This window comes from Equus przewalskii, chromosome 2 (genome assembly GCF_037783145.1).
Source record: "Equus przewalskii isolate Varuska chromosome 2, EquPr2, whole genome shotgun sequence".
In the NCBI taxonomy this organism is placed as follows: domain Eukaryota; kingdom Metazoa; phylum Chordata; class Mammalia; order Perissodactyla; family Equidae; genus Equus; species Equus przewalskii.
This window is the reverse complement of record NC_091832.1, coordinates 51,276,484-51,287,608: the sequence shown is the minus strand read 5'-3', so window position 1 is coordinate 51,287,608 and position 11,125 is coordinate 51,276,484. Positions and strand designations below refer to the sequence as shown.

General features: G+C 59.7%; 1 protein-coding gene across 2 annotated transcripts; it reads right to left on the bottom strand.

The window, feature by feature from the left end:
* Positions 1-16: 16 nt before the first annotated feature.
* On the bottom strand, positions 17-5,769 carry FGF17 (fibroblast growth factor 17). Of its 2 annotated transcripts, XM_070611238.1 has the most exons (5): positions 5,585-5,769; positions 5,358-5,394; positions 2,234-2,411; positions 1,893-1,999; positions 17-783 (listed from the first exon to the last, which is right to left on the bottom strand). In XM_070611238.1, exons 1-5 carry the CDS (start codon positions 5,617-5,619, stop codon positions 490-492), a joined length of 651 nt encoding a protein of 216 aa, XP_070467339.1. In that variant the 5' UTR covers positions 5,620-5,769; the 3' UTR covers positions 17-489. The 2 variants fall into 2 exon arrangements, with proteins under 2 accessions (XP_070467339.1, XP_008543027.2); XM_008544805.2 differs by lacking the exons at positions 5,358-5,394; positions 5,585-5,769 and having other exon boundaries at positions 2,234-2,680.
* Between the last annotated feature and the right edge of the window lie 5,356 nt (positions 5,770-11,125).

Genomic DNA, 11,125 nt, shown 5'->3' with positions numbered 1-11,125 from the left:
TAGCCCGTTTGCAGGAAAACCGTTTTATTCTGGGGCTGGGAGCTGGGGGTGGGGGTGCAGGCCTGGGGAGCGGAATGTGAAGAATGGCCAGCCCTCTTTTTCCCTCCTGTTTTCCTGAAACAAAACCCAGAGTCCCCTCCCGGGGTCTGGCCCGGAGGAGCGCGGAGGCCTGGGCGGGCAGAGGGGGCCGGACGGGTCTGAGCAGAGCCGCCTCGGGCGGCGCCTGCGAGGCTGGACCCCGACCTCCGCACTGGTTTCAGGGCGTGAGCCCGGGGTCACCGCCCGGGGCCACTCAGCGTGGGCTCGGAGGCTGCCCCGAGGCGCCGGTCTGGTTTGCGGCAGTCCTGCCCCCCTCCAGCTGGGGGCCCTGGTGTTCAGGGTCCTCCTTGGGCTCTCTGGCTCCCGCCCTCCACCCCAGCCCAGTCTTTGGATTAGGAAGGGGAGGGGACAGGAAGGCTGGTGAGGGGCGCTGCCCCCAGGTGTCCCCGACTACGTCAGGGGCTGTGGCCTCCGAGTGCGCTTGGTCCGGCGCGTGGGGGCCGAGCCCACAAACTCGAACTGCTTCTGCCTCTCGGCATGGTTGGGGAAGGGCAGCTGGCCCTGGTAGAGCCGCTTGATGAAGTGGGCCTCTCGCTGGTTCTGGCGGCTGCGGGAGGCCTGGCGGGGCCGCCCCTGCCGCGTGAAGGCCATGAACCAGCCCTCACGCCGCGCATTCTGGAAGGCCGTGTAGTTGTTCTCCAGCACGATCTCCGTGAACACGCAGTCCTTGCTCTTCCCACTGGGCTGCGGGGAAGGAAGGAGAGGAGGGGAGTTCCCACCCACCCTGTGTGGTTATCTGCCTTTTGGGCCTATTTGGTAGGAACTGAGGAGGAAGTGACAGGGACTGTGAGCCCACAGACTCCTGCCTGTGAGATGGATGCCCTTGTTGGAGAGGCAAAGGTGGGAGAAAGGAACAAGCTTTGCTTGGGGTCAGGTCTGAACTTAAACACAGGGTTGTCATTTGGAAGTTTTACGCTTTGAACAAGGTATTTAGCCATGCTGAGCCTCAGTTTGCCGAGATGTAGCATAAAGATCAAGATAATTATGCAGTTCAGTGCACACGCTGCAGCCCGCCATACAGAGAAGGCTCCTCCGTCTGGGTGAGTGGTGTTGCCGTGTGGAGGGAAAGGAGGCAACAGTCTCTGATGAAAAGACAGGGCAGACGTTTACAGAACAATGATTATGTCAAGAGCCACATAGCCACCCCTTCGCTCTATAGTTGACCTTGACACTGTGCCCAGTTTTACAGAGAAGCCTGAGGCTTGACAAAAACAAGCAAATATTCGGTAAGAACAGCCAGAATCGGAAGCCAGACTTGGCCAGTGGCTAAGGAAATGGAATTCTCTCTACACAACAGCTGTGGAACCCCCCATTGTACTAGTAGTCTGTTACACTGGCAGGCAGTTAGACTGGTAGGTGGTTACACTAGAAGGTAGTTATACTAGTAGGCAGTTAGCACACATCTTGCTAGTTGGATCCTGTGGACCCCACGGACCTTGGGGGAGCCTCTGTCCTTGCGTGAATGCCCAACTCTCTACCCTGATCAGCCCTTAGCCCTCAACATGGGGGCTGCAACATGACGTTGGTGCTAACATTCTTACTCATTGAGGCTGCAGAAATACCCCATAAACGAGAGCCAAGGATCCTGGGACCAGCCAGTGTCCTCAGAGGGCTTACAGATCCACAGGGACTCCTTCAAATGGAGAAACCAGAGAGTGGCTGAGTGGTGGGGTGAGTGGAGAAGTCATGGTCCTGGTCCAGCCCAGCAGAGGGGAGCCAGATGCTGCTGGGGCCGCATGCCCCATGCCAGTGAGGCGGAGTCTCTCATCTACCCCCTGTCTTCCAGGCCTCACCTTCCCGATGAGCTTGCCCTTCTTGTTCATGCAGATGTACTTCTCGCTCTCAGCCCCCTTGATGCGCACCCGGCTTCCAAATGTGTCTGTCTCTACTATGAGCTTGGCTGTGGGGGAGGGGGAGAAAGACCTCCGTCTATCAGGGCTGCCAGCCCAGGGGTGTGGCAGAGGGGCCCCCAACCAGCCTGACCTCTGAACTTGGGTGAGGGGGTTTTGGGAGGCCCTCGTGGTCTTTCCTTCTAGAGGCTTCCCCCTGCTCAATCACTGTAGCCTCTGCCCTGACACAGGATCTTGGGATGGATCAGGGGTGTGGGTAGCCTCTAGTGAGGGCTGAGTCTCACCAAACTTGTTTCCGTCCTCAGCGGTGGCAGAGATGCGACGCCCGGTGACCTGCACGTGCTTGCCACTGGTCCGGCTGTAAAGCTGGTACTCACGGATCTGCCGCCTGCTCAGCTGGTCAGTCATGGCACCCTGGTCCCTCACGTACTGGTTAAAATTAGGAGACGGGTGATTCTCCCCCTTTGCGGTTACCAAGGGAAAAATAGTGTCAATTTGCTTTGGGTGACACCACCGCTGGTCCATGCAGGGGAGGGATGCAGAGGCAAGTGTGGTGGGGGCAGGCCATTTATCCTGCAAAGGAGAGGTACACGGTGCAGGGGGCATATGGCCATGACCTTCCTAGGCCAGTGGAGAGCCAGTCATAACCTCTTGACTCCCTGTCCACGCTGAAGCAGAGGACTGGTTGCTGTCCAGGCTTTGGGGACACTTGGTGACACAGTGCAGGACTGGAATCCTGACCCTGGGAGCTGGAAAGGACCTTCAAGGTTATGGCATGCAATCCCCTTGTTGAGTGTAGGAGGTGCACAGGGTGCCACAGCTAATCAGAAACAAGTCCTGCCCTCCCTTCAGGGTCGGAGCTTGTCCGCTCTCCAGAACTCCAGGGCCTTGGCTCATTAGCCAGGAGAACCAATTCCTCCTCGATCCTCCCCCAGCACATGCACACACACCTGCACACAGGCCCTGCACAGCAACTGGGCTGGTAGGGTCAGTGGAGAGCATCTGGGGGCCCTAAGACCCTTCTCTGTATGCTCCTGCAGGGCTCCGTCGGCATTACTTTACAGCATTTACTGCAGAACCCTGAACTCAGGCCCTGTCCCCTGCCTCTCCCCCTGGGGGCTCAGGGCTCTTAGAGGAGCCAGCCCCCATCCAGTGTCTCTCCCTCCTCCAGCGGGGAGGCGCCTCCTTAGCGGAGGGAGGTGGAGACAGCAGTGAGAGGCCCTATCAGTGGTGGCCCATTGGCTGCTCCCGCAAGGCCGCCTACCTGTGCCACAATGTAACAGAGGCCCCTGGCCAGTCGGGGGCAATGCCACTGCCACCTGCTTCCCCGGAGGGGAGAGGGGCCGTTTCCATCCGTGCACTGTACAAAGGCAGGACAAGTACCTTCTCCAGGCCAGGCCTCTCCTTACCTGTTTGCCACACTGAAGGAGAGAGAAACAGACCACTTCCTGCCCTCTCTCCAGCAAGGTGCAAACCGGGATGACATTTCCCAGTTGCTGGTGACAGCCTCAGCTCTAGCACTAAAACATTTCTCTCTCCACCTGGATCCTGCTGGTCTGGGCCGGGACAGCTTTTCCCTGCCCCAAACCCCTAGTCCAATCGCAACCATCTGGACAGAGCTAGACTCAGAGCAGCATCTGTTAGGGGCCACTCTTTCCTGGAGGGAGGGGTGGGAAGTATCACCTTGGAGGAAGGGGGAGGTGAGGGAGCAGCTCCAGGCTGACAGTGTAACCTGCTCAGCGTTAACCCTTAACGTGTGTCACTGCTCATTTCCAACACAAGCTCTTCCACTGGCCGGGAGTGTTGCCAGGATCCCAGCCAAAGACAGTAGACTCAGAGCAGCAATGACCACTCCATACCCTACCCTAGAAAAACCTGAGGCTAGTATGTGGGCTGGGGGACCTGCCTCCCTGCCAGGGGGTGGAGTCTGGCTGGCCCAGGATCCTTGGTGGTGGGGTCTGGCCTGTCCCCACCCCAGCCCTGAGCCTCCTGGCCCAAGTTCAGGCCCTCCGCCCTTCTTGGCGGGCAGCCTCTTTCTGGCTGGCTGTTCCAGGTCAGAGCAGAGAGGGCTCCCCCCAAGCCCCCTCCTCGCCTCGTCCCCCTACAAGCCCTGCACAAAAGCAGCCCCACGCCCCCCCATAGCCCACAGCCCCCAAGTTGCTTTCCCCACGGGACCTTGCCTGTTCCTTTCATGTTCCCGCTGCGGGGTGGGGGGTGGGGGGGACCTCCCCTTCCACTGCCGCAGACAGCTGCTTGTCAGACGGCCCCTCAAGCATGGCTGTGGTCCGGCCTGCTGGCCCCCCTCCGAGGGGGCTGAGGGGCACTTCAAGGGGAAAGCACAGCTTTGCCACCTTCCCCAGTCCTGGATGGGGCCTCAGCCAGGCCATAAACGCCCGGCCAGCCGCACCATTGTGCTAATTCCCCTTCCAGAACAGGTTGGACCCACCCCCAGCCCCCTCCCAGCCAGGCTGGGGGCTTTTTTCTTGCTCTCCCTGGATGTGTGAAGCAAAAGGCCTGGAACGGGGGCTGCAGCAAAAGGGGGAATGAAAAGGGGGGGTTGTCTCTCTCTCTCCCACCCCCCCACTGCTTCAAAGGCAGCCCTTTTCCCTCTCCCAGAGAAAAGGCATTTACCTTCAAAAAAAGTCCCCACTGGATATGAAGAGAAGCGGGCCTCTGGCCTGGGAAAGCCAAGCGATCTCTCCCCAGAGCGGTTCTGGACCAGTGCATTTTAATAGCTGCACTTTTATGGAGGATCACAAAAAGGGACCGGCCCGCACAGGGGGCCGAGGCTCGGGGGAGGCTGCATGGGGGGAGAAGCAAACCCTGAATCTTGTCCCAAACCAACCTCGTTGGGCTTGACCTCATTGCCCTGTGGGTAAGGCGTCACCTTGCCCTGGCTGGGCATTCCGACTGCCCACATGCACCCCAGGCCGGCGACCCCCAGGACACCATGTTGGTGAGAGTATGGTGGTGAGAGGAACACAGTGGTTTTGCAAGGAAAACTGTCCTTTCAGGTACTTGCAAGTACAAGCCTCACCTGAGCCATCGCCTCCCTCCGCCCTCTCCCTGCCGCTCCCGGGTTCCATCCCTCCGCCTGGGCTGCCCCTTGCACTTAGCCTGGGGGAAGCCGGTGTGGGGAGAGAGAGAGAAGCAGAGACCCCAGGGGAAGTAGGGAGGGTTGCCGTCGAAGGGAAGATGGATAAAAACGTCAGTCAATCCCCAAATCTGCTATGGCCCCTTCTCCTACCCCCCTTCCAAGGACTGATCCCCCCAAACCTCAGAGACTTCTAGACCCAGGGAGAGGCCAGAACCTGCCTCTGTCCACCAAAAGGAGACTCCCCCTGCCTACCACCCCCATTGGGTGGGGTGGGAGAGATGGGGAAAAGCTAGTGCGGGCCGCTCACCTACCTGAGTTTGACAGCAGAGGATCAGAAGCTGCAAGCACCTGTGTGGGGAGAATAGGCAGACCCAGGTATGGGTGCCAGCAGCCAGCCAGGGGCGCACCCAGGCGCTGCCCCCGCCCCCGCCCACACCCCGCCCCACCCCGCCAGCCTTGTAGGAGTCCGGGTAAGATTAGGTCTGCCCTGAGGCTAGAACTGGCAACAAAACCGCAGTCCGGGAGGCAGCGCACTTACAGAGTGAGGTTGGGCAGCAGGCGGGTGGCTCCCATCCCGGAGAGATTTCTTGGGGCGGTTGCCCCCCTGCTCCCAAACTCAGGAGCAGATGTGGGCAGTCCCCAGGGTTAGAGTCCCAGAGAAGCCAAGGTCTCTTCAGCCACAGGTTTTCAGGGGGGAGAGGAGGAGAGAGAGGGGAGGAGGAGGAGGAGAGAGAAAAGAGCGGAGGAGGAGGAGGGGGAAGAGGGCGTAATTGGGAGACTGAGGTGTGAGGTGTCCACCTTCCTGGCCAGTGAGACTGCAAAACAGCCGCTGGTGGGGGCTGCCAGCCTCTTGCTGGGCTACTCAAGCACGGAGGATGGGGCTGCTGCAGCCTTCTCCATACAGAGGCCGGCCCCTGTGGTCTCCCTCAGTATTCCTGACCCCCACAGTCCAGACTGGAGGGCCCCTCCTCCTCTCTCAGGCCAGCTTCTCCTGCCCTCAGGTTTGGCGCCCCACCTCCCCAAGAGTGAGCCGCAGGTATCAGTCCGGCCTGGGGTCACTGGGTCTGGCTGGGGGTGGGGGTGGCAGGGGATTCCCAGAAGCAGCCTTGAAAGGAGGAGCTTCCCTGCAGGGGGCAGGAGGTGGGCTTGGCTAGGAGCCCCTGCTTCCCCTGCTTGTCACCCTCGAGATCCCCTATCTACTGCCTGACCACCGGGAGGAGGGATTAAGGCCATCCTGACCGGCAGTGGGTGCGACAGCTTGGGAGCCAGGGGTGGGGAGGAAGGTGCAGCTCAGGGCTGTGGAATGACCCTGATGAGGTCTCGAGAGCTAGCCTGAGATGAAGATACAGAAAAGCGGGATGTGCTGGTGAGGCCACTTTTCTCTGGGTCTCAGCAGTTTCCTCTGGGACAGGGACGTGATGCCTCAGGTTGCTGGAGGGTCACAGGAGATGACTGCGCTTGGCAGACGTCAAAAGTCTAATATGCTCCGGGCCTTACTCGCTGTCGTCCAGGGCAGAAGCCATCCAGAGGCTCTCAGAGCTGAGGAGCTCAGGGCGTCCCCAGTCCCTGCGTCCCCTAGCAGTGGCCTGGGATGGAGTGCCCACCAGCCTCTTCACGTGGCCTCTGGCTCCACACTCTCTGTAAGGCCAGTTATTACCCCATTCTGCAGACCAGGAAACTGAGGCACATTGGTAGGTAATTAGCTCAGAATGACCCAGCCAGTGAATGGCATAACCAGGGTTCCAAAGTTCACGCTCTTTTTCTCCCACATGGATTTGTCTGGAGCCTTTCCACTGTGTCCACACCCTCCAAGCCCAGCAACAGTTGAGGTCCTGGGAGCTGGTGACCAGGGACTCTACCCTGTTCCTTCCCTATAGAAGGGGGATGGCGGTGACTGTGGAACGGGGCTAGTGCTTAGGGGGGATCTCGGAGGGAAGCCCCCATCTAGGGAAGCGGAGCTCACACCCCAGCCCTGGGCTCCCTGGAGGTCTCAGTGCCCCCAGGATGGAGGAGTAGGGGGAGATGCTGGCTGTGGATTTAGTTACCTGAAGAGATGAGTAGGAGGGCGAAACTCTCACCTCCAGGCCTCCTTCTCACCCTCCTGAGCTACGTCAATCCACAAAGGTGTCTGCCACCTGCCCACCACCCCCACAGGCACATGACCCCTGCCCCCAGCCCAACACCTGGCTCCAGGCTCCACCCCCAGGCACCCCCCAAGGTGGGGGTGGGGGCACTGGAGCCTGCACTGGCCTGTGGAGCGTCGCAGCCCTGTAACTGGGGGAGTCCAGGGCTGGAATCGAACAGAAAGAATGTCAAAGCTGGAAGGGATCTTAGAGATTCCTCATCAGGTCCAGCCTCCCCGTTCACAGGTGAGGCCCAGAGAGGGTGGCACAGCTACTTCGTGGCATGGCTGGGACAAGGTACCAGGTGCCCAGACTCCCGGTCCAGTGCTCGCTGTTCTCTGAACGCGCCCCAGCTTGTCCCACCTCTCCGCTTTTGCCTGGCTGGTCCTCCTGATCATCTCCACTTCCCACATTCGCCCACCATTTGGGGCTGATTTAAGCTCTTCCTCTTCTCTGGAAGCTTCCCCGAATCTACCTCTCCGCCGTGACGGGGGCTCGTTCTGGCTCTCTTCTCTGGGAAGCTTTGGCCTCACGCCCACATCCCCACCAGCCCCCAGCTCCCAGGCAGGGTACTAAAGGCTGTCTCCTCCTGCCCTCAATCCCAGGGACAAAGAAGAGCAGAGAGGCATGGAGGAGACAGCTCAGGCTTGGGGTTCCGGGGTGGAGGGGTCAGCTGGGGCACGCAAGGCAATAAGGAGAGGCAGGTGTGGGGAGTGCCACCTAGTGTTGTCTGGGCTCAAGGCCTCTGAACTGGAGCAGGCCTGGTTCCCATCAGTGGGGGAAGGGCCTGCTGTCACTGGCCAGCCCCCAGCCCAGCCTGGGTCTCTATGGTAACAGATACCAGCAGTCAAGCTTGGCCTTGAGGCCAGCCAGCAAACTGGTGGCAGAGGGCTCGGGGGCACAGCTGGGTAGCCTGTCTCCTGGTGCAGGTGGCATCTTGTGCTCCTTACCCCTTCCCATTCCGCACCTGCAGGCCTGGCTTTCTGACTCGGTTTGCTCCTTGACGCCCATGGGAAGGCCAGTGAGGGGCTCCAGCTGGGGAGACAGCATGGAGGGTGTTCCAGCTTGGATTCTGGATTTCATCCCCATGCCCTGGCCCTCACAGGCCTTGGACCTGTGGCAAGTCCCTTCACTTCTCTGGTCTCAGTTTCCCAATTCATAAGGAAATGGCTACTACGAATGCTGTCAAAACTGCCACCATTTGTGGGGCTGGCCGGGTGGCGCAGCGGTTAAGTTCACACATTCCGCTTCTCAGCGGCCTGGGGTTCGCTGGTTCAGATCCCGGGTGTGGACATAGCACTGCTTGGCACGCCATGCTGTGGTAGGCGTCCCATGTATAAAGTAGAGGAAGATGGGCATGGATGTTAGGTCAGGGCCAGGCTTCCTCGGCAAAAAGAGGAGGACTGGCAGTAGTTAGCTCAGGGCTAATCTTCCTCAAAAAAAAAAAAAAAAAACCTGCCACCATGAGTGTCAGTTGAGATGAAGGACACTCCCGGGAAAGTATCAAGTGCCACAAGAACAGAGCACGGAGGCATAAACCCTCTTAGGTAGGCCAGACTCAGTTTACCTAATCTTTGACTTTCTCCTTTGACTAGAGGGAGCTGGGAAGGGGCAGAAGGGTAGGGTTCATTAACATTTATGGGGAGGTGGCAGGAGGTGATAAGGGAAGTGTGAAGTAGCCACTCCCCAGTGCCAGGTTCAACCCCTCCAGCTGGGGCGTCTCACACCTGCCCCTCCTAACAGCCCAGCTGGTGCAGACACAGCCCACAGAGCCCACCTGCAGACCTGCCACTTGTCACCACCTGCTTCGATCCCAGCCCACGGTTTCCTGCTAAGCAACAGAAGGGCTAGGGCTGGGGAAGGGGAGGGCAGAGGGCAACGCGGCCATGCAGACAGACCCCATCTTTGCTGTTTGATCCCTACTGCCTGCCAGCACATGGAAGTCAAACTACCATGGGTTTAGCTACTGAGTGCCCTTACGTGCAGCCCACGGCTGAGCCAAGGACCTGGGGCACTGCCCGGGGCTGGTAAGGGAAGAGGGGCCTGTGGAGTGCGTGCTCTGCTACAACCAGGCTGTGGCGCTGCCCCTCCGGGCACTCCGGCCCACGGTGGAGTCAGTTCTAACTCCTGCCTCAGTTTACCAGACTTCCTAGCTCTCTGGTGCTGCTTCTCTCCCTCTCGCCCATAAAGTGGTTAAAAACAAGGGCTCTGGGGAGGAACCTGGCCCCTCCACCAGCTGTGTGCCCTTGGGGACAAGCTGTTTAACCTCTCTGTGCCTCACTTTGCACATCGGAGTGATGGGGCTAATAACACCCACCTCACGGCACAGCTGAGAGGATTGAAGGAGTGAGTCCATGGAAGGGATGGAGCAGCCCCAGCTGAGAGCTGTTATCACTACAATCCTATCAGCCTTCTTTCTGTCCAAACCTCCCAGCTTGGTCTGCCTCAGGCCCTTCGCACTCTCTGCTCCTGCTCCTAGAAATGTCCTTCCAGCTCCTCATGTGCCCACCACCCACTTCTTGTCGACACCTTCTCCAAGGGCCTTCTCCAATCTCCCAGCTGAACACATTTTCCCACCCTGGCGGTTAGCCAGTTTGCCTCCTCCAGAGCGCTTGTCAGTAACCAAAATTCCTTGTTGGCTTTGGTGTCTCCACGACACTGTAGGCGACTTGAAGGTGAGGAATTTGTCTTGTCCACCCTGTATCGTGTGGCGTGAAGCCATGGTAAATGACAGCTGCCTACCTGGAGCCAGACCTGAACTGATGTGCCTCGTCACTCTCCAGGTGACCTGAGGTCAGTAGTTCTCATTTCTAGAGGTGGGACAACAGCCACCTCTGTCTCATGGGGTGTAGAAGCAAGCAGCCACGCCAGCCCTGCCCCCCTCTCCCTCTTCTGGCATCGAGAGAGGGTGATGCTGAACAGGGAGACTCAGGCCTGGTTGCTGACCTTCCCATGCAGGTGTTCAAAGACCTCCCAACCTTCTGGGACCCATACCTGGGGGTCCTCAGGAGAGAGGGCAGGGCCAGCTCCCCATTGGCCCACTTCAGGCCTGGCCAGTGGGAGTGCAGGGAGAAGGCTGGCAGAGGCCCTGCAAGCATAACCCCAAGTGGGGGCCATCTGTGTGTCCCCATGGGTGAACCTGGCTCCACAGGGGCTCTGCAGGCCTGGGAGAGGGCAGGAGGCCAGAGCCGTGGGTCATTCACTCCTTCCCAACCCTCTACTGGCCTCACCCCAACAGCTTCCTGAGCCCTGTTGGTGTGGCTCTGAGTTGCCTTGGGGGAGCCGTAGCACCGGAGGTGAAAGTGTTCACCTGTTGGCCTCCTGTAAGAGACCCTCCAGTCTCCAGACAGCCTGCCTCTCCTCCCCACCTTGGGAGGGTTTCCTTGAAGGGGCGGGCATCTGGGCTCCTGCCTGACACAGATCTTCACGCAAGCGAGGTCCTTGTGAGCAGGAGCTCACCGGAACAGGATGCCAGCCTGGCAAAGTTCCCATAGACTCAGACCCTCAGGCTGGTCCGCAGGGCCCGGGCCCTTCCTGGGTGGCGGCGGGGCGGGGGCCGCTGTAGTCCTTCAGTTCTGTACCTGGATTACCTGGAAATCCAGGCCCTGCCAGAAAGGAGTGTGGATGCAGGAAGACCCACACCAGCTCCAGCTCCCTCCCTCAGGCCCGAGGACAGAAGGTGGAAGCTGGGCAAGGGGCTGAGCTACTTGGTTCTCCCCCACCCCACACCTCCCGACACACACCGGGGGTGGGAGGAGTGCGGGCTGGGGGGTGGTGCCAGGAGAAGAGAGGGAGATAAAGAGCAGAGCAGGACAGGCTGCCTGGCTGGGACACCACAGCCTGAGTCCGGGGCCGGCTGAGCCACCAGGTGGGCTGTACTGGCACATGGCTGCCCTCTGGTGGGCATACCGGGTTCACTGCAGCCAGCAGGAAGGACAGCTCCTGGGAAGAGACTC